Source organism: Capra hircus, chromosome 8 (assembly GCF_001704415.2).
Source record: "Capra hircus breed San Clemente chromosome 8, ASM170441v1, whole genome shotgun sequence".
Taxonomy (NCBI): domain Eukaryota; kingdom Metazoa; phylum Chordata; class Mammalia; order Artiodactyla; family Bovidae; genus Capra; species Capra hircus.
Genome location: NC_030815.1, coordinates 64,930,602 through 64,944,692, shown reverse-complemented (window position 1 = coordinate 64,944,692; position 14,091 = coordinate 64,930,602). Strand labels below are relative to the sequence as shown.

At 35.5% G+C, this 14,091-nt stretch overlaps 1 protein-coding gene across 2 annotated transcripts in view; it reads left to right on the top strand.

The window, feature by feature from the left end:
* TEX10 (testis expressed 10) overlaps positions 1 to 14,091 on the top strand; it is a 49,034-nt gene that overhangs the window by 18,765 nt on the left and 16,178 nt on the right. For both annotated transcript variants that reach the window (XM_018052246.1, XM_018052245.1), the window contains exons 6-11: positions 1,261 to 1,499; positions 2,213 to 2,348; positions 3,736 to 3,911; positions 5,352 to 5,529; positions 9,444 to 9,550; positions 10,838 to 10,971. In XM_018052246.1, coding sequence (XP_017907735.1) covers positions 1,261 to 1,499; positions 2,213 to 2,348; positions 3,736 to 3,911; positions 5,352 to 5,529; positions 9,444 to 9,550; positions 10,838 to 10,971 — 970 coding nt within the window. The remainder of the gene's footprint in view (positions 1 to 1,260; positions 1,500 to 2,212; positions 2,349 to 3,735; positions 3,912 to 5,351; positions 5,530 to 9,443; positions 9,551 to 10,837; positions 10,972 to 14,091) is intronic.

The following is a 14,091-nucleotide window of genomic DNA, read 5'->3' as shown; positions in this document are numbered from 1 at the left end:
ATGTCTTGCCTGTATTGCTCAAATAGACATACAACTACATTGTTTAGAGTCTTGTAACTGATTTTTTCTTTTTCATCAGCAGAAAAGACAGAACTTTTCAACTATGTTACTCCTGTGCTTGCAGAATTGATTTCAGTGTCCTTAGCTTTCAACTCTTCGTGATCTGGTCCCATTTGTCATTCTTAACTCTACATTTGATACCCTAATAACACCAAATGTTAAAAATTTCCCTTCCCTTGTATTTGTGGTTTGTTACTACTGTGTCCTTTCTCATGCTTAATCCAGGGTTAACTTTTTCTTTTAAAATAAGTTAGTTTCAGGTATTTTTTTAGTTTTGTTTAATCAACTTACATGTTTCTGAACATGAAAATAAATAGGCTCTGCCCTGCTGTTGTATGCAGTGTAGCCTGAAATCTACAGTTTATATAGTGTTTATGTATCTAGTGGTTTATATCCTTAGTTGCAAACTTTGTTATTATTAAGATAATCTGTTAGAACCTTTTTTGAAATTTCTTTCAAGCTTTGAAAGAAATGTGTTTTATATGGCTAGGAAAAAGTGATTTCAATATGTGAGTGATAAAATTAAGTTGTTTCAGAATTGGGCTTATTTAGACCAGTCTTCACACATAAGGAAATTGTGGTCAGGAGAAATCAGTGATTCTATTAAGTCAAAATTAGTTAGAAGCAGAATCAAGGTCTATTGTGAGTTTCATCCTAATATAAATACCTGCTTAAAATCTTCAAGTGTGTTGAAGTTTTCAAGTGTTCTTATCCCCATATTACATATAGGATTACCAAGCAGTGTTTCAAGGGCCTGTATTTTTTGTGTGAATAGCAACTTGGGTAATGAACTGAGCAGTATGCATTCTTAATTTATCCCTTAACAACCCTGATTCTGTAATGAATAGTTTACTTACAGTTGCTTTTATATACCTACCTTCTTGGCAGTTCATTCTGGGAGGAATGAAGTGAAAGTGAAGTCACTTAGTGGTGTCCAACTCTTTGTGACCCCATGGACTGTACGTAACCTGCCAGGCTCCTCCATCCATGGGATTTTCCAGATAAGAATACTGGAGTGGATTGCCATTTCCTTCTCCAGGGGATCTTCCTAACCCAGGGATCAAACCTGGGTCTCCCGCATTGCAGGCAGACTCTTTACCCTTTGAGCTACCAGGGAATCTGGGAGGAATAGTTAAGTATTTTAGTGAAGCAGGCATGGTAGATACAACACGTAACAGTTATGTATGTCTTTGTTTTTAGCATCAAGCATTGCACAATTCTCTCGAATAATGTAGATCATCTTTTACTGAATTTAACACTGTCTGATATCATGGTCTCCCTGGCAAATGCCTCAACTTTGCAGAAGGATTCCAGTTGGATAGAAAGGATAAGGAAATTTGTAACAGAAACCCTTGAAGATGGCTCTAGGCTAAATAGTAAGCAGCTGAACAGATTGCTTGGAGTCTCCTGGAGGTTAATGCAGATACAGCCAAACAGAGGTAGGTGTTAATGCTTTGTCCTTATTTAAGAGAGGAGCTCTTATGCATGCTGTTAATATTTAGAGTCTAACTTTGAGTTCATAACTATCAAACATTTCACATAGTCATTTACGTTCAAGCCATAAAAGGTAGCTAGCATAATCATGAAGGAATATCTCCTTGAACCCTGATTGCTGAGAACACCCCTTTTTCAGTGGGTAGGTCCACTCTGAAGCTGATGGGAAGGTTTTCTACTAGATTACATAGTTGGAGTGAAAGGAGGTATGTTTTATTAAGAGGAAGTGACATTGAGCCTAAGGATGGAGAAGTACTCTTTTCTGATCTAATTTGACTAGAAATTGATCCTTCTCTCTTTACCTTTCTAGCTACTTGAAATTATGTTGCATTAAGTCAATTTTTACTGTGACTTAATAATTCTTTTCATTCAAAACAGAGCTTTCCTGGGTGGTTCCTGGCTTATCCACCTTTCTAGGATTCTGTTCTTCGCTGTCCTTTCCTAGGTTTGTTGTCTCTTAGGAATATTTGTACTGTAATCTCTGGTTGGTTTGACTTTTGTATTAGGCCATTGATGTAGGATTTTGATGGTAGTCATCAGTTTGTGGCTAAAATCTGCTTTGTCATAGGAACAAGGTGCTTCTGTGCTTTTTAGAAGAATTATGGTGCTGGTGAAGAAACATTTTGACTCACATGCAGTTGTTTTCTCTTGTTTTTAGAGGCTACAGAGTCTCTCATAAAGGCAGTTTATACATTGTATCAGCAAAGAGGCCTGCTCATTCCAGTTCGGACTTTGTTACTGAAGTTTTTCAGTAAAATCTATCAAAAAGAAGAACTGAGATCTTACAGAATCCGGTACAGTTCCCTATGTTATTTTGCTTTTCTTTTTCTTACCAGGTTACTTTGTAATCTGTATAATAAGATGATAGAGTGATTAAATCTTTGGAGAAATTCTGTCTTTCATCCTTTTTGGTTTCATTAAAAAAATTTTTTTTATAAAGAGGCATACATAATAGTTCCAGTAACCTTTATACACATAACTGAGAAGGTAAAAGTCTCTTTGAGCATATATTTCCACTTGTCTGCTTAACAGCTAAAGGACAGTTGGAACCACCTGTAGCAGCCTCAGAGTTTTCTTTTGCTTCCCATAAAAATTATGGAGGTTTAACCTCTGGCCCTTAGTGACATATTGGGGCATATGGTATAAGAATGAGGGCAGTGGAAGAGGAGAGGTGTACAATAGGTGAAGGAGATTAAAAGGTACAAACTTACTTACAAAGTAAATAAGCCGTGGGGGTGTAATACACAGCATAAAGAATATGACCAGTAACACTGCAGTACCTTTTGTTAGGACAGGTGGTTGCTAGACTTGTGGTGACCATTTGCAGTGTGTACAGTTGTCAGATTATTATGTGATATATTCCTGAAACTAAGATAATACTGTGTGTCAAAAATGTTTCAATAAATTTTTTAAAATGGGAGTATTTTAAAGTGAGAAAGTTCCTGGCTTAGTTTGGTGCTGTCTGGTGACATAGACAACACAAAGAATAGAACTAAGGAATCAGTTTTTAGATACGGTGAGTTTGAGGTTTATTTGGGATAGTCTGGAAGAGATGTTTGGGTTAAGATAAGAGATTTGGGATACCTCAGCATACATAGGTAGTTATTAGAACATATTCGAGTCTTTACTGTGAGTCAGGGCTTTTCTTAATTTTTCAGTAATTCTCATACTTTGATGTAGGTACTGTTGGTTTCTGCCTTATAGAAGGAAGCTTACGTTAAATAAGTTGGTGAGTGTCATGCTGCTAAAGGGCAGCCAGACTGAGACTTAAGTTCAGGTCTGTTAGACTCCAAAGGTCATGTGTAAATCACTAAGCTCTTGGGGGACAGCAAAAGTGATTGCTGTGTCCGAGATGAGGCATTAGAGAGTTAGCAAGTATATGAAAGAACTGAAATAACACAAGTTTGAAGTCACTTAATGTGGGGGACTGTATACTGAGTGCATCAATAGTAAAATAATTATTACAAATTAGTGTAAATAGTTCACAAGAAGTTAAGTAGAGTCTGTGTCTTTTAAGATAAAATTACAATTTACATAGTGCCCCAAATTACATAAACTTTTAAAATACAGTGGGGTAAACCTTAGAGAATGCTATAGCTGAATAAATGATGCCAGCCATCTTATAGGCTCTCAAATGTTTAAATAAACGTGGTATATTTCCCTTCTCTTTGATGGCCTTAGATACCGTAGTAAAGTGTTATCACGTTGGTTGGCTGGTTTACCACTGCAGCTTGCTCATCTCGGCTCCCGAAACCCTGAACTTTCAACACAGCTTATTGACATTATCCATACTGCTGCAGCCCGAGCAAATAAAGAGCTGCTCAGAAGTTTACAAGTTACTGCTCTCCGAATCTATGGTAAGAGTTTTGTGTACCTGTGTAAGTAGTAATCTGTCTGCCCCAACTTAGGAACGATGTTTCAAAGGGGAGATCTTTAGGTTTTACTTTTCCTTCAAATTATACATTAATTATACCATGGTAAAATGAACAAAATATCAACCAGTAAATTCATTTTCAATAGTATTACTTAATACAATAGTTTTAGAAAATTAAAGGCTGTAGATGTTTCTTCAAATCTTAAATTGTCTTTTAAGCCACAAAACTCACAAATTCAAAACTGATCCGGTATTTTTACAAAATTCTTTTAAAACTTTGATGGCAAATTTTACTTATTTAATCATTATCAATATCTTGTGTGGCTTTCATATATTAATTTTTTATTCACCCCTGAAACCTTTTCATTCTTTAAGCAAAAATATCAATAAAAACATACTGACATATATACATATGTATAATTAGTATTTATTATTGGGACACAATTCATATATCATAAAATTGGCCATTTTACACTGTGCAATTCATTGATTTTTAGCATAATCCCAAGATTGTGCAATAGTCACTATTCTCTTATTCCAGAATATTTTTATCACCTCAGAAAGAAACTCTACCGTTAGTAGTCCGTCCCTGTTTCCTCATTTCTTCCTTCCTCAGCTCCTGGCAACCACTGCTCACCATTTCTGTCTCTGTATTTGCCTATTTTGGTCATTTCTTAGATGAAATTGTATAATGTGGGTCTTTTCAGTCTGGCTTCTTTCACTTAGCATACTGTTTTTAGGATTCATTCATGTAGCATATATGAGTACTGCATTTCTTTTTAATGCTGAGTAACATGCCATTGTTGAAGATATACCACTTTATGTTTATCCATTTATTAGGTGATGAACATTGGTTTGTGTCTACCTTTTGTGTGTGGTATTATAAAATCTGTATTTTTTAGTATTGCTTATATGTAGGGGTGTGTGTGTATACTCAAATAAGTCTTTGGTGTTAAATTAGGTTGATATAATTGTCCCTGTTTGGCAAAAGTGCTTACTTTTTTTTACTGTTTTGCTTTGTTTCTGATTCCTTTAACTCCATCAGTTTTTATTTCAAATAACACATTTGAATGTTATGAAATTCAGTGTGAAATGTTATCTCTAAATAATGATTGTATTTAGTCTTTTACTCTAGGCAGTACCTTAAGCCATACATGTATGCTTTTTGATAAAACTTTTTTCCATGTAATTGGTATGTTAGAATTCAACATGCTAAGTCACATCAGTCGTGTCCAACCCTGTGTGACCCCATAGACGGCGGCCCACGAGGCTCCCGTCCCTGGGATTTCCCAGGCAAGAGTACTGGAGTGGGTTGCCATCGCCTTCTCCGAGAATTCAACATAGCACAGTGAAAATTATGTCTGCTTTATTAATTCTTGTTTGCATATCTTTTAAAATTTAACTTGTCGTCCTACCTCACTAGATCCACAAGAAGGCGCTGTGGTGGTTCTCCCAGCAGAGTCTCAGCAGCTTTTGGTCCAGCTTGTGTATTTTCTACCCAGTCTGCCTGCTGACGTGCTTTCTCGGTTAAGTCGCTGCTGTATTATGGGAAGACTCAGTGCAAATTTGGCTGCCATGCTTATCGGGATACTGCACATGAGGTAGCCTGCTGAAGTGAGCTGTATTTCAAGTGTATAATCTTCTCCCTCACCCTTCCCCTGTCCCTGGCAGTTTATGAACTGACTTAAAAATACTGCCCCTCCCTTCATTTGCTCTTAAAACAGCAGTTAAAATTGTTGGTTATTACTAGATGGAGGAAGTTCACTAGAGGAAGACTGCTCCCAGTGGTTTGTTCAGTGGTTTGCATCATCATGGTTTCAGTCACTAAGTTCATGAGCTGTAGTCCACCAGGTGCCTCTGCCCATGGGATTTTCCAGGCAAGAATACCAGAGTGGGTTGCCATTTCTTTTTCCAGGGGATCTTCCTGACCCAGGGATTGAACCCTTGTTCTCCTGCACTGCAGGTGGATTCTTTACCACTGAGCCATAGGTAGATACATACAGTGATTTGTGTAGGTTGATTGAAACAGGTTAAAATGGTCAGAAGTAAGCCATAGTAAGGATTCAGTGGCAGATAAGAGTGATGTGCTTTAAAACTTTTGGTGTTATGAAATTGTAATACAGGTCTTCCTTGTTGGAAGGGAGCTCAGTTTAATGTAGGTGGTGAAATAAAAGCTTGCAGACTCCAACAAGGAATCACTGAAATATCTTTGGGTGAGTGGGTATGTATGTGGCAAAATATACATCCCATAAAGCTTACCGTTTTAACCAGTTGTAGGTGTACAGTTAGAACTGTTTTGGGGCATTAAGTACATTCACACTGTTGTGCAACTGCTACCACTGTTCTCCTCCAGTGCTTGTCATCATTCCAGACTGAAACTCTGTACTGATTATTTCCCCTTCTCCCAGCCCTTGTTTACCACTGTTTTGTCTTCGTGTTTTTGATACATTCATCTGTTAATGGATACTTGGTTGTGCTGCCTTTTGGCTGTTATGAATAATGCAGCTATAAACACTGGTGTGCAGATACCTGTTTGAATCCTTTTAATTCTTTTGGCTGTATAGCCAGAAGTAGAATTGCTGGATCATATGTTAATTTTCTGTTAAATTTTTCGAGTAACTACTTTCCAGAGTGTGACTGTACCCTTTTACCCTCAAAGGTCTTAAAATTAATAGTGTTTCATGTTGCCAGTGTTCAAAGTATCCTTTAAAATTTAATGTTTGTATCAGGCATAGTACTTTCGTATTCAGCCATTTCTAACTGATTGTGGCTCAAGGCCAGGGTCTGATAGTTTTAGGCAGAAATTGAATCTATGCTGTAGCTGGCTTCTTGAGCAGATATCCTCTGTCCCAATTAAACAGGAGTAGCTCACTTTATTAGTAGATTTTCTTTAGCTTTGTTTGCCAGTCTCTTCATACCAGGATAGGATGTATGTTTGAATGCTGTCACCCAAAGTGTGCTTCATAACTGATAATAACTTTTTCCTTTTAGCAAAAGAGAGCTGTTTGCAATGTGTTGCCTATATGTGAAACCCCTCTTTGTCTAGTTCAGTACTTAATGCCAGGTCTTTAAGAAATGCAGTTAACTTAAGTGGTTTCATGTCTGTTAACTTCCAGTAGAGGGCACTCTTTTCCCATGATAGAAACTAGTGGAGGATCTGTTTTAACATTCATTTAAAAGCAACTTGTGAACACCTCTTAAAATTAATTCTCTTTAGAACTTGTATTTAGTCTTTATTGGCATCAGCTATTTTTGACTTATGCTCAATAATTTTTGTCAAGGATTTTTTCACACGTCTTTTACCTTTTTTTGTGGGTTTGTGGCTAGTACTGAGAAAATATTAATTTCAGGTTATGGCAACAGAAGTTTATAATCATCAAAAGCAAACTGTCTTGTAGTCAAAAGTCTACTAAGTTAAATTTTGCCTTTTAGCATTGCACAGAGTCTTAGTAGACTTCTCTTTCTGTAGATGTATTGTCCCTATTCAAACTAATCTCTTTAAAAATTAAAACAAAATGGGGGCTTTTCAACGTTCCCAGGCCAGTGGTATTATTGCATCACTTTTTCTAGATTTAGAATTGAAGAATAATGTTTGTTTCCTTAGAAGTCACCTGGGTTATTTCATATCTTAAGTTTTTTCTTCAAAATATCCCCTTCTGTCCCTGATCATGACTGTAAACTGGGCAGCTTTTTCATTATCTCCCGCCTGTACCGTTACAGTAAGCAGTCTTGCTTCTCAGCTCCATATATATCATGCACTGTTGCCAGGTTGATTTTCCTGAAATGTTCCTTTAATGATTTCTGGTTTTCATCTGTTATATTAATTGGCTCTACGATCTAGTTCACTTTGGGTGTTGCAGTTCCCACACTGTTGTCTCTAGCAGAGGGAGTTCATCTAAGAGCACATCATCTCAGTTTGTTCAGTGTGTGAAAACCCATCAACCTAAAACTGTTGGTGTTTAGTTTATCTTTTAAAAACTGTACTTAGAATTGCTGTTCCTACCTTTTTCACCATCCACTTAGAGCTTTTTTGAGTTTGAGTTTTTCTCCCCCTCCATCTACCTGTGTTGTTCTGCTGACCTTTACTCTTCCTTATCCTCTCTGCCCCTAGTTTATTTACAGCTGGTTTGGGGAACATAAGACATGGATGTGGAAACGTAATCTACACTGTTAGTAGCTGCTCCCTTCTAATATTTTTATCTGAGAAATTCAGCCCGGTTTCGAAGCAGGGTGAACATGTGAGCTAGGCTGCCAGGAGCAGGTCTGGTTTGCTGCTGTTGTCCAAGCATGATTGATAATAGCGTCCCTTCTATTCTCAGAAGTGTTCTGGTGTGTCCAGTATATATGGTCATGGTAGTTTTAAGGACAGTGTGATACGTTGCTTGTCTTTGGTCCAAACTAGATTTTTAAATGGATTTGCTACCCCTTTTAGCCACTGGGTGGCGCAGTTTTCACTGGGTTCAAGAGGATGTTGGTTTGTTTTCTAATCACCATTTTGTACTCATTTCCATTGAACATCTCTGACTTTTTATAACCTCTTAGCTTGTGACATTCCCTCCATAGCCCTTTAAGCAAAGAGAAGTCCTTTAAGTGGGAATGATTCAGAAGAATGTTTCCATTATTTTTAACTCCCCAACTCTTAAGAATAGTAATAAATACAATTATTTCAGTGGTTAAAATATTTAAGTGCTTCTTGTTGAATTAGAAACTCCTAATTTTGTCTTGACATTTATTCAGATTTCTGTGATAAAAAATTGTAGTCTTAGCTTTTTGGATCTGATTATTCTCAGCTTTTTCTTCTTCTTTTTTTTTTTTTTTGGCTGTATCCATGGTTGACATTTGCCTGTATTTTTTCTTAGTCTTACCTTGAAGAGAGTTTTTAAAGTTATCACTGGAAACTGATCTCATAGCAGGAACCAGATAATCTTCATTTAATGAGAAGCTGCTTTATGTTTAGCTATTCCCTTAAGTCCCCTACCAATACTTTAGCTGCAGTATTGTGAAGTAGACTAGTTATAAAGCTTTTCAAAGTATAGGAATACATAGTTATTGCAGAGTGGCTTTAAATTGAAGTATTCTTTACCTAGTTAAGATGCTTTTGCTTAGGTAGGAAGCAGGAGCTTGTTTAAACTTAGCTCATTTATATAAGCAAGGTAAGACTTTTTTAAATAAACATGAGGTAGTAAATACATAGCAGCTGAACGTACTACTGAAAAGCAGAACTTCATCTTGGCTCCTTGAATCTGAGTTTTGAGTGGTGTGGAAAATTTTTTAAGTTGTACCATATATGTGGACCAGTTATGCTTTTCAAGGAAGCTACATAAATATATGTTAAAAATGTTTTCCATATTATGGTACTTGAACCCTTGTATGTAAAGATGATACATACTGTGGATTTTTGTCTGAGCTCTTAAATTAGACTTGTTTTCAATAAAGAAAAATAGTCGTATATTTTGTCTTTATTCCTGAGTCTTCAAGTTGGTCACTTCTAGTACTAGGTCTCCATTTATTATAGATCATCATTTTCTGGATGGAAGTCTTCAGTGAAAGAACAGAATGGAAGTGTTCAGTTAAACATCAGTAATGCGGACTATTTCAGCTTCTTATTTTCAACACTTACAGGTAACTACACTGATCTGCCAAGTGTTAAGGAGAGGAAAAGAACCTAGTATGAAAATTCTCCTAAGATTTACTGCCTTACCTGTTTGGGTCTAAGTTTTGAACCTCACTGCATAGTTTAATAAGATGGTGAACAGAATATTCATTTTAAACATGTTTAAAATGTTCAGTGTGTTAGGAAAAACATCAGATTTTAATTAGCCATATTTTGCTTTCCATTGATTTCAAAGAAAAATTAGTAAAATGAGTCTTGATGTGTTGGATTGGTAAGTATTTTTACTGTTGTTTTAGATGATTGTACTGTCTTCAGTAGTTTTGTTTTGTAATTGGATGATAAAGATGACAGTGTTTGAAATTTTCTGAAGACTTAAAATTAAGAGACTTATTAAATATGTTAAATCAGAATCCGAAAATAGCTTGAAAGGTTCTGATAAGGAGCTGAATGTAGCAAGATAAATATATGAAAGAAACAAGTAGACTTGTACATGTTTGTTTGATAGCTTTGGATGTGTGCGTTTGAGATGGATGTGAGGGCTTTATGTTTTAATTAGTAGTACCTGTCAAAGGGTTTAGTGGTTTTAGGAAACTCATTAGGAATCAATCAGGAGTGTGATATGGCTTCCAAACCAGATGATGACTCTTTAGGGCATGTTCGTGGAAGTGCAGTGATCTGAAAACATCAAAGCAGGTAGCTAGGGTCAGACCACATTGTGCTGGTATTCTGATCATTCTAAGAGCTGTCTTTCCGGAGGGACTTTGGCAAGTTGTTTGTGTAGGTCAGACTAGGTATAATAGAGGTGGTAAAGAGTATCAGAAATCTTACAAATAGGATAGGTGGAAGAAAGTACACAGTAATTGTTGAAGAAATAGACTTAGGAGGGATGGAATAGTTTTAAAACATTTGGAAGGCTGTTGTTTAAGAATACAGAGTTTGGTATATGTATGAAGGAGCATGCTGTTTCTCTTGTTCATTTGCTTTTTTAAACCTGACATTAATTAGAATGATTATGTCTTTCACATTTACTTAAGTATAAAGGTGGTAAAGTCCTCAGTATAGGGGGTATAATATTGTTTCTTGATGTATTACACATTGATTCAGGTCACATCTTTGTTTACATAATTATATGAATTTTGTTACATTGCTGGCATTTCATTTTTTAAAATCCATGAAATTCAGAGAAAACAGCTTGAAGAATTTAACTTGAAGATACATGTCTGTTTTTAAAAAATTATTGAAGAATGTTACATGCTTTGTGATTTATTTTAAATTGGCTTTCTTACTCAAATTAGGGTTTTCAAAAGAGGAACTGACTTGGCTTCAGAGCCTTCGAGGAGTGCCTCATGTCATCCAGACGCAGCTTTCCCCTGTGCTACTTTACCTCACTGACTTGGATCAGTTTTTACACCATTGGGACGTAACAGAGGTAATGGTCCATTTGAAAAGGCATGCAAGATTGTTAGAATTCAGTTCATCAGCCACCAATAGTTACTATGTGTTAGCATTGCCTTGTGTAAGGTATTTTTAGAGATTTAGAGTAGTACAAACTGAAGCGACTTTAGCAGCAGCAGAGTAGTATAAAATACAGTCCCTGTTCTGAAAGTGCATGTGATCCTTGGATAGGTGATCTAGATTCCTAAAAGAATAGTGTTCATAAAAGTTATGCCACTAGAATAGAATAAATTAGCTGTTTGAATGATAGAGACACATTTATTTTCTTTTTACTAGTGTAGAGTAAAAGGATAAATCCATTTATAGAAAAGAGGAAAGGCTTCATGGAAAGGAAGAATTTTACGTAGATAGTGAAGGATGAATAAGAGTTAAGCAGGATTTTGTTTCCTTGAAGGCGGGTTTTTCTAAACAGAAAAAATTATTTGGAAGTTCATTTGGTTTTAAAGAATTAGTATGTAGTTTATCAAAGTTACATTTTAAACCCCAAATTTCCCTTGAATTTTAAAGTTCAGCCTAACAAGTCTTTTTAGATAAGTATAGTAAGTTTAGGCAATCATTTTAAAAGGAGGCTTTAATTATAATTTATCCCTGTTACAAACATATTTAAAACTTTAAAAAACAGTTTAAATAATATATTCACTATTTGGTAAATAGTTCAGTTTTCAGACAAACCTTCACAATTGTTATGGTAAATCTTAAAACATTTAATAAACTTACAAGCATGGTGCATCTTAATCTTAAGTTTCAGCACTGTTTATAGTGAAATTCAAATTAAAACTACAAGTCTAGGTTAACTGTTAATAGTGTTTTAAATTGGAATTATAGGGCTGATCTTTTATGCTAATCGTCAGAATTGTTTTGTGTTACAAATATATAAATATGTAAAAGCATCATAAATACTAGTCCTAAGGATTTGAGTCTGTAAGATATTTATTTATGTTAGTTAATGTCTTTTACTTATTTCTTCAGTTTCTTTCCTTGCATTGAACAGTACTTGCCCAGTAGGATTGCAGTTGTGTCATCCCAAATAATGTTGGTTGGAACCTTTCTTGCAAATTCTGAGGTTGTGTTCTGTGCTAGCTAACTTTTTTTTTTTTTAATGATACATAAGGTTTTTGGTTAGGGTGTTGACTGTATATTCTTTTCTTGTAACTCGTAATTGCTAGGCCATAGCCTTTTCAAACAAAAAACAACCTTTGTCATTGTTCTCAACAGGGTAGTCTCTAGAACCTAAATCTGTTTTATTGCTATACCAATTGATTTTATTCAGCTGATCTATTTACTACTTCTTGCATTCTTTTCTAGAATAATCTTTACGTTCTTCCTGTATCTTAGGGCTATACCTTTTGTAGACATCTAACACATTTCTCTCATGGTTTTGTTTGACTCTGATCACAATACCTAGATCATGCCAGGGACACTTTCTTCTCTTTATTACCGGGTGCCTAACTATGTTCATATATCGGCTTTCAAAAAATAGTGGATTTTAAACAGTGAAAACTAATGATTTAGATACCCAGCCTGCATATGTAATATCTGGCATTTTATCTTAACCCATAGTACATGAAGAGATTGGGTTTAGTATTAGTAGTTGTTTTGTAAGATTGTTTCTAATGTTTTTAAACGACATCATTATGGATTGGGGAAAGCATGGTATGGGGATTGATTAGTGGGCCCCAGATTCCACACATAGACTTGTTAAGTGTCTAGTTTGATAACTTGGACAACTCCAGTAATCTTTCTCTGACAATTTTAATTTTTCAGAATCACATCTGTGTAAAGACACATGTCATGAAAATGTGATTGGTTATGTTTCTGAGTGTACATTGGCAAGGACATGTATTAAACTTCAAGGATGCTGTCTTTGAAATGTTAAGACATAAATTAGGAAAAATCTGAAAGTTTCATTGTTAGTTTTTGAAGTTAAGATTCTAGTTCTGTTTCGGATAAAATTTGTCTTTAAGTTGGCCTTTTCATATTAAATTATTTGAAATATATGTAGTTTTTGACAGCCTTAGTGTAAAAATTGATTTTTTATTATTATTTCATTTGAAAAAGTTAGTAGTCCATGGAGTGGGTTTGCTTAGTTGTTTTATCTCCTTAGTCTGAAGTGGTTTTTTATTTAAATCGGACCTTTTTTTCTGAGTAGATTTTCTAAACAAAGTATAATTTATTTATCTACTTACTACATTTAAGCATTTATTTATTTTTATATGGCAGTACGAGGTCTTCGTTGCCATGCACAGGCTTTCTCCAGTTGCAGCAAGTGGGGGTCACTCTCTGGGGCTGCTCTTTAGTTGTGGAGTGCAGGCTTCTCACTGTGGTGGCTCCTCTTGTTGCAGAGCATGGGCTCTAGGGCTTCATTAGTTCTGGCACACAGGCTTAGCTGCCCTGTGGAATCTTCCCAGACCAGGAATTGAACCTGTGTCCTCTACATTGATGGCAGATTCTTAACCACTGGACCACAAGGAAAGTCCCACAAAGTACAGTTAGAAGAACAGAAGGATCATAGTAAAAGTGTTCTTCCATTCCCTGTCTCCCAGCCACTCACTTCCCTTCCTTAGTTTCTAAATGTATTCTTCTGGATAACTTCTGTCTTCACAAATGATTGTATGTATTCTTTTGGCTTCTCCTTTTACACAAATAACACACTCTGATTTGAATCTTGCAGTTTTCACTTAGTATCTTCATGATCATTTCTTCCAAACACTGAAGGAAGAATTGTATGATCTTTCCATTAATGATGGAAATAGTAGTTGAAAGGGAAAGATCACAAAGGGAAAAGGAATCTTTGGACAGAGATATCATTCCCAAATGGAAGTGTCTTTTCCAGAGCTAGTGGGAGGTTTTAAGGTTAATTTTCATTGTCATTTATAAAATTTTGAATGGTTTGAAAAGACTACTTTTTAACTAAATTCTGAAGAATAATAATAAAACATTACTCTAGTTTAAGAAATAGACCATTTTTCCTTGTTTTTGAAACCTCTCATTTTATTGACAGTTTTATGTGTATGATATTTCTGTTTAAAATTAGGTAGAAAATTTTTTAAAACTTAGTTTCCACAGTAGCGAATTGCCATGCCTGTTCTGGAAT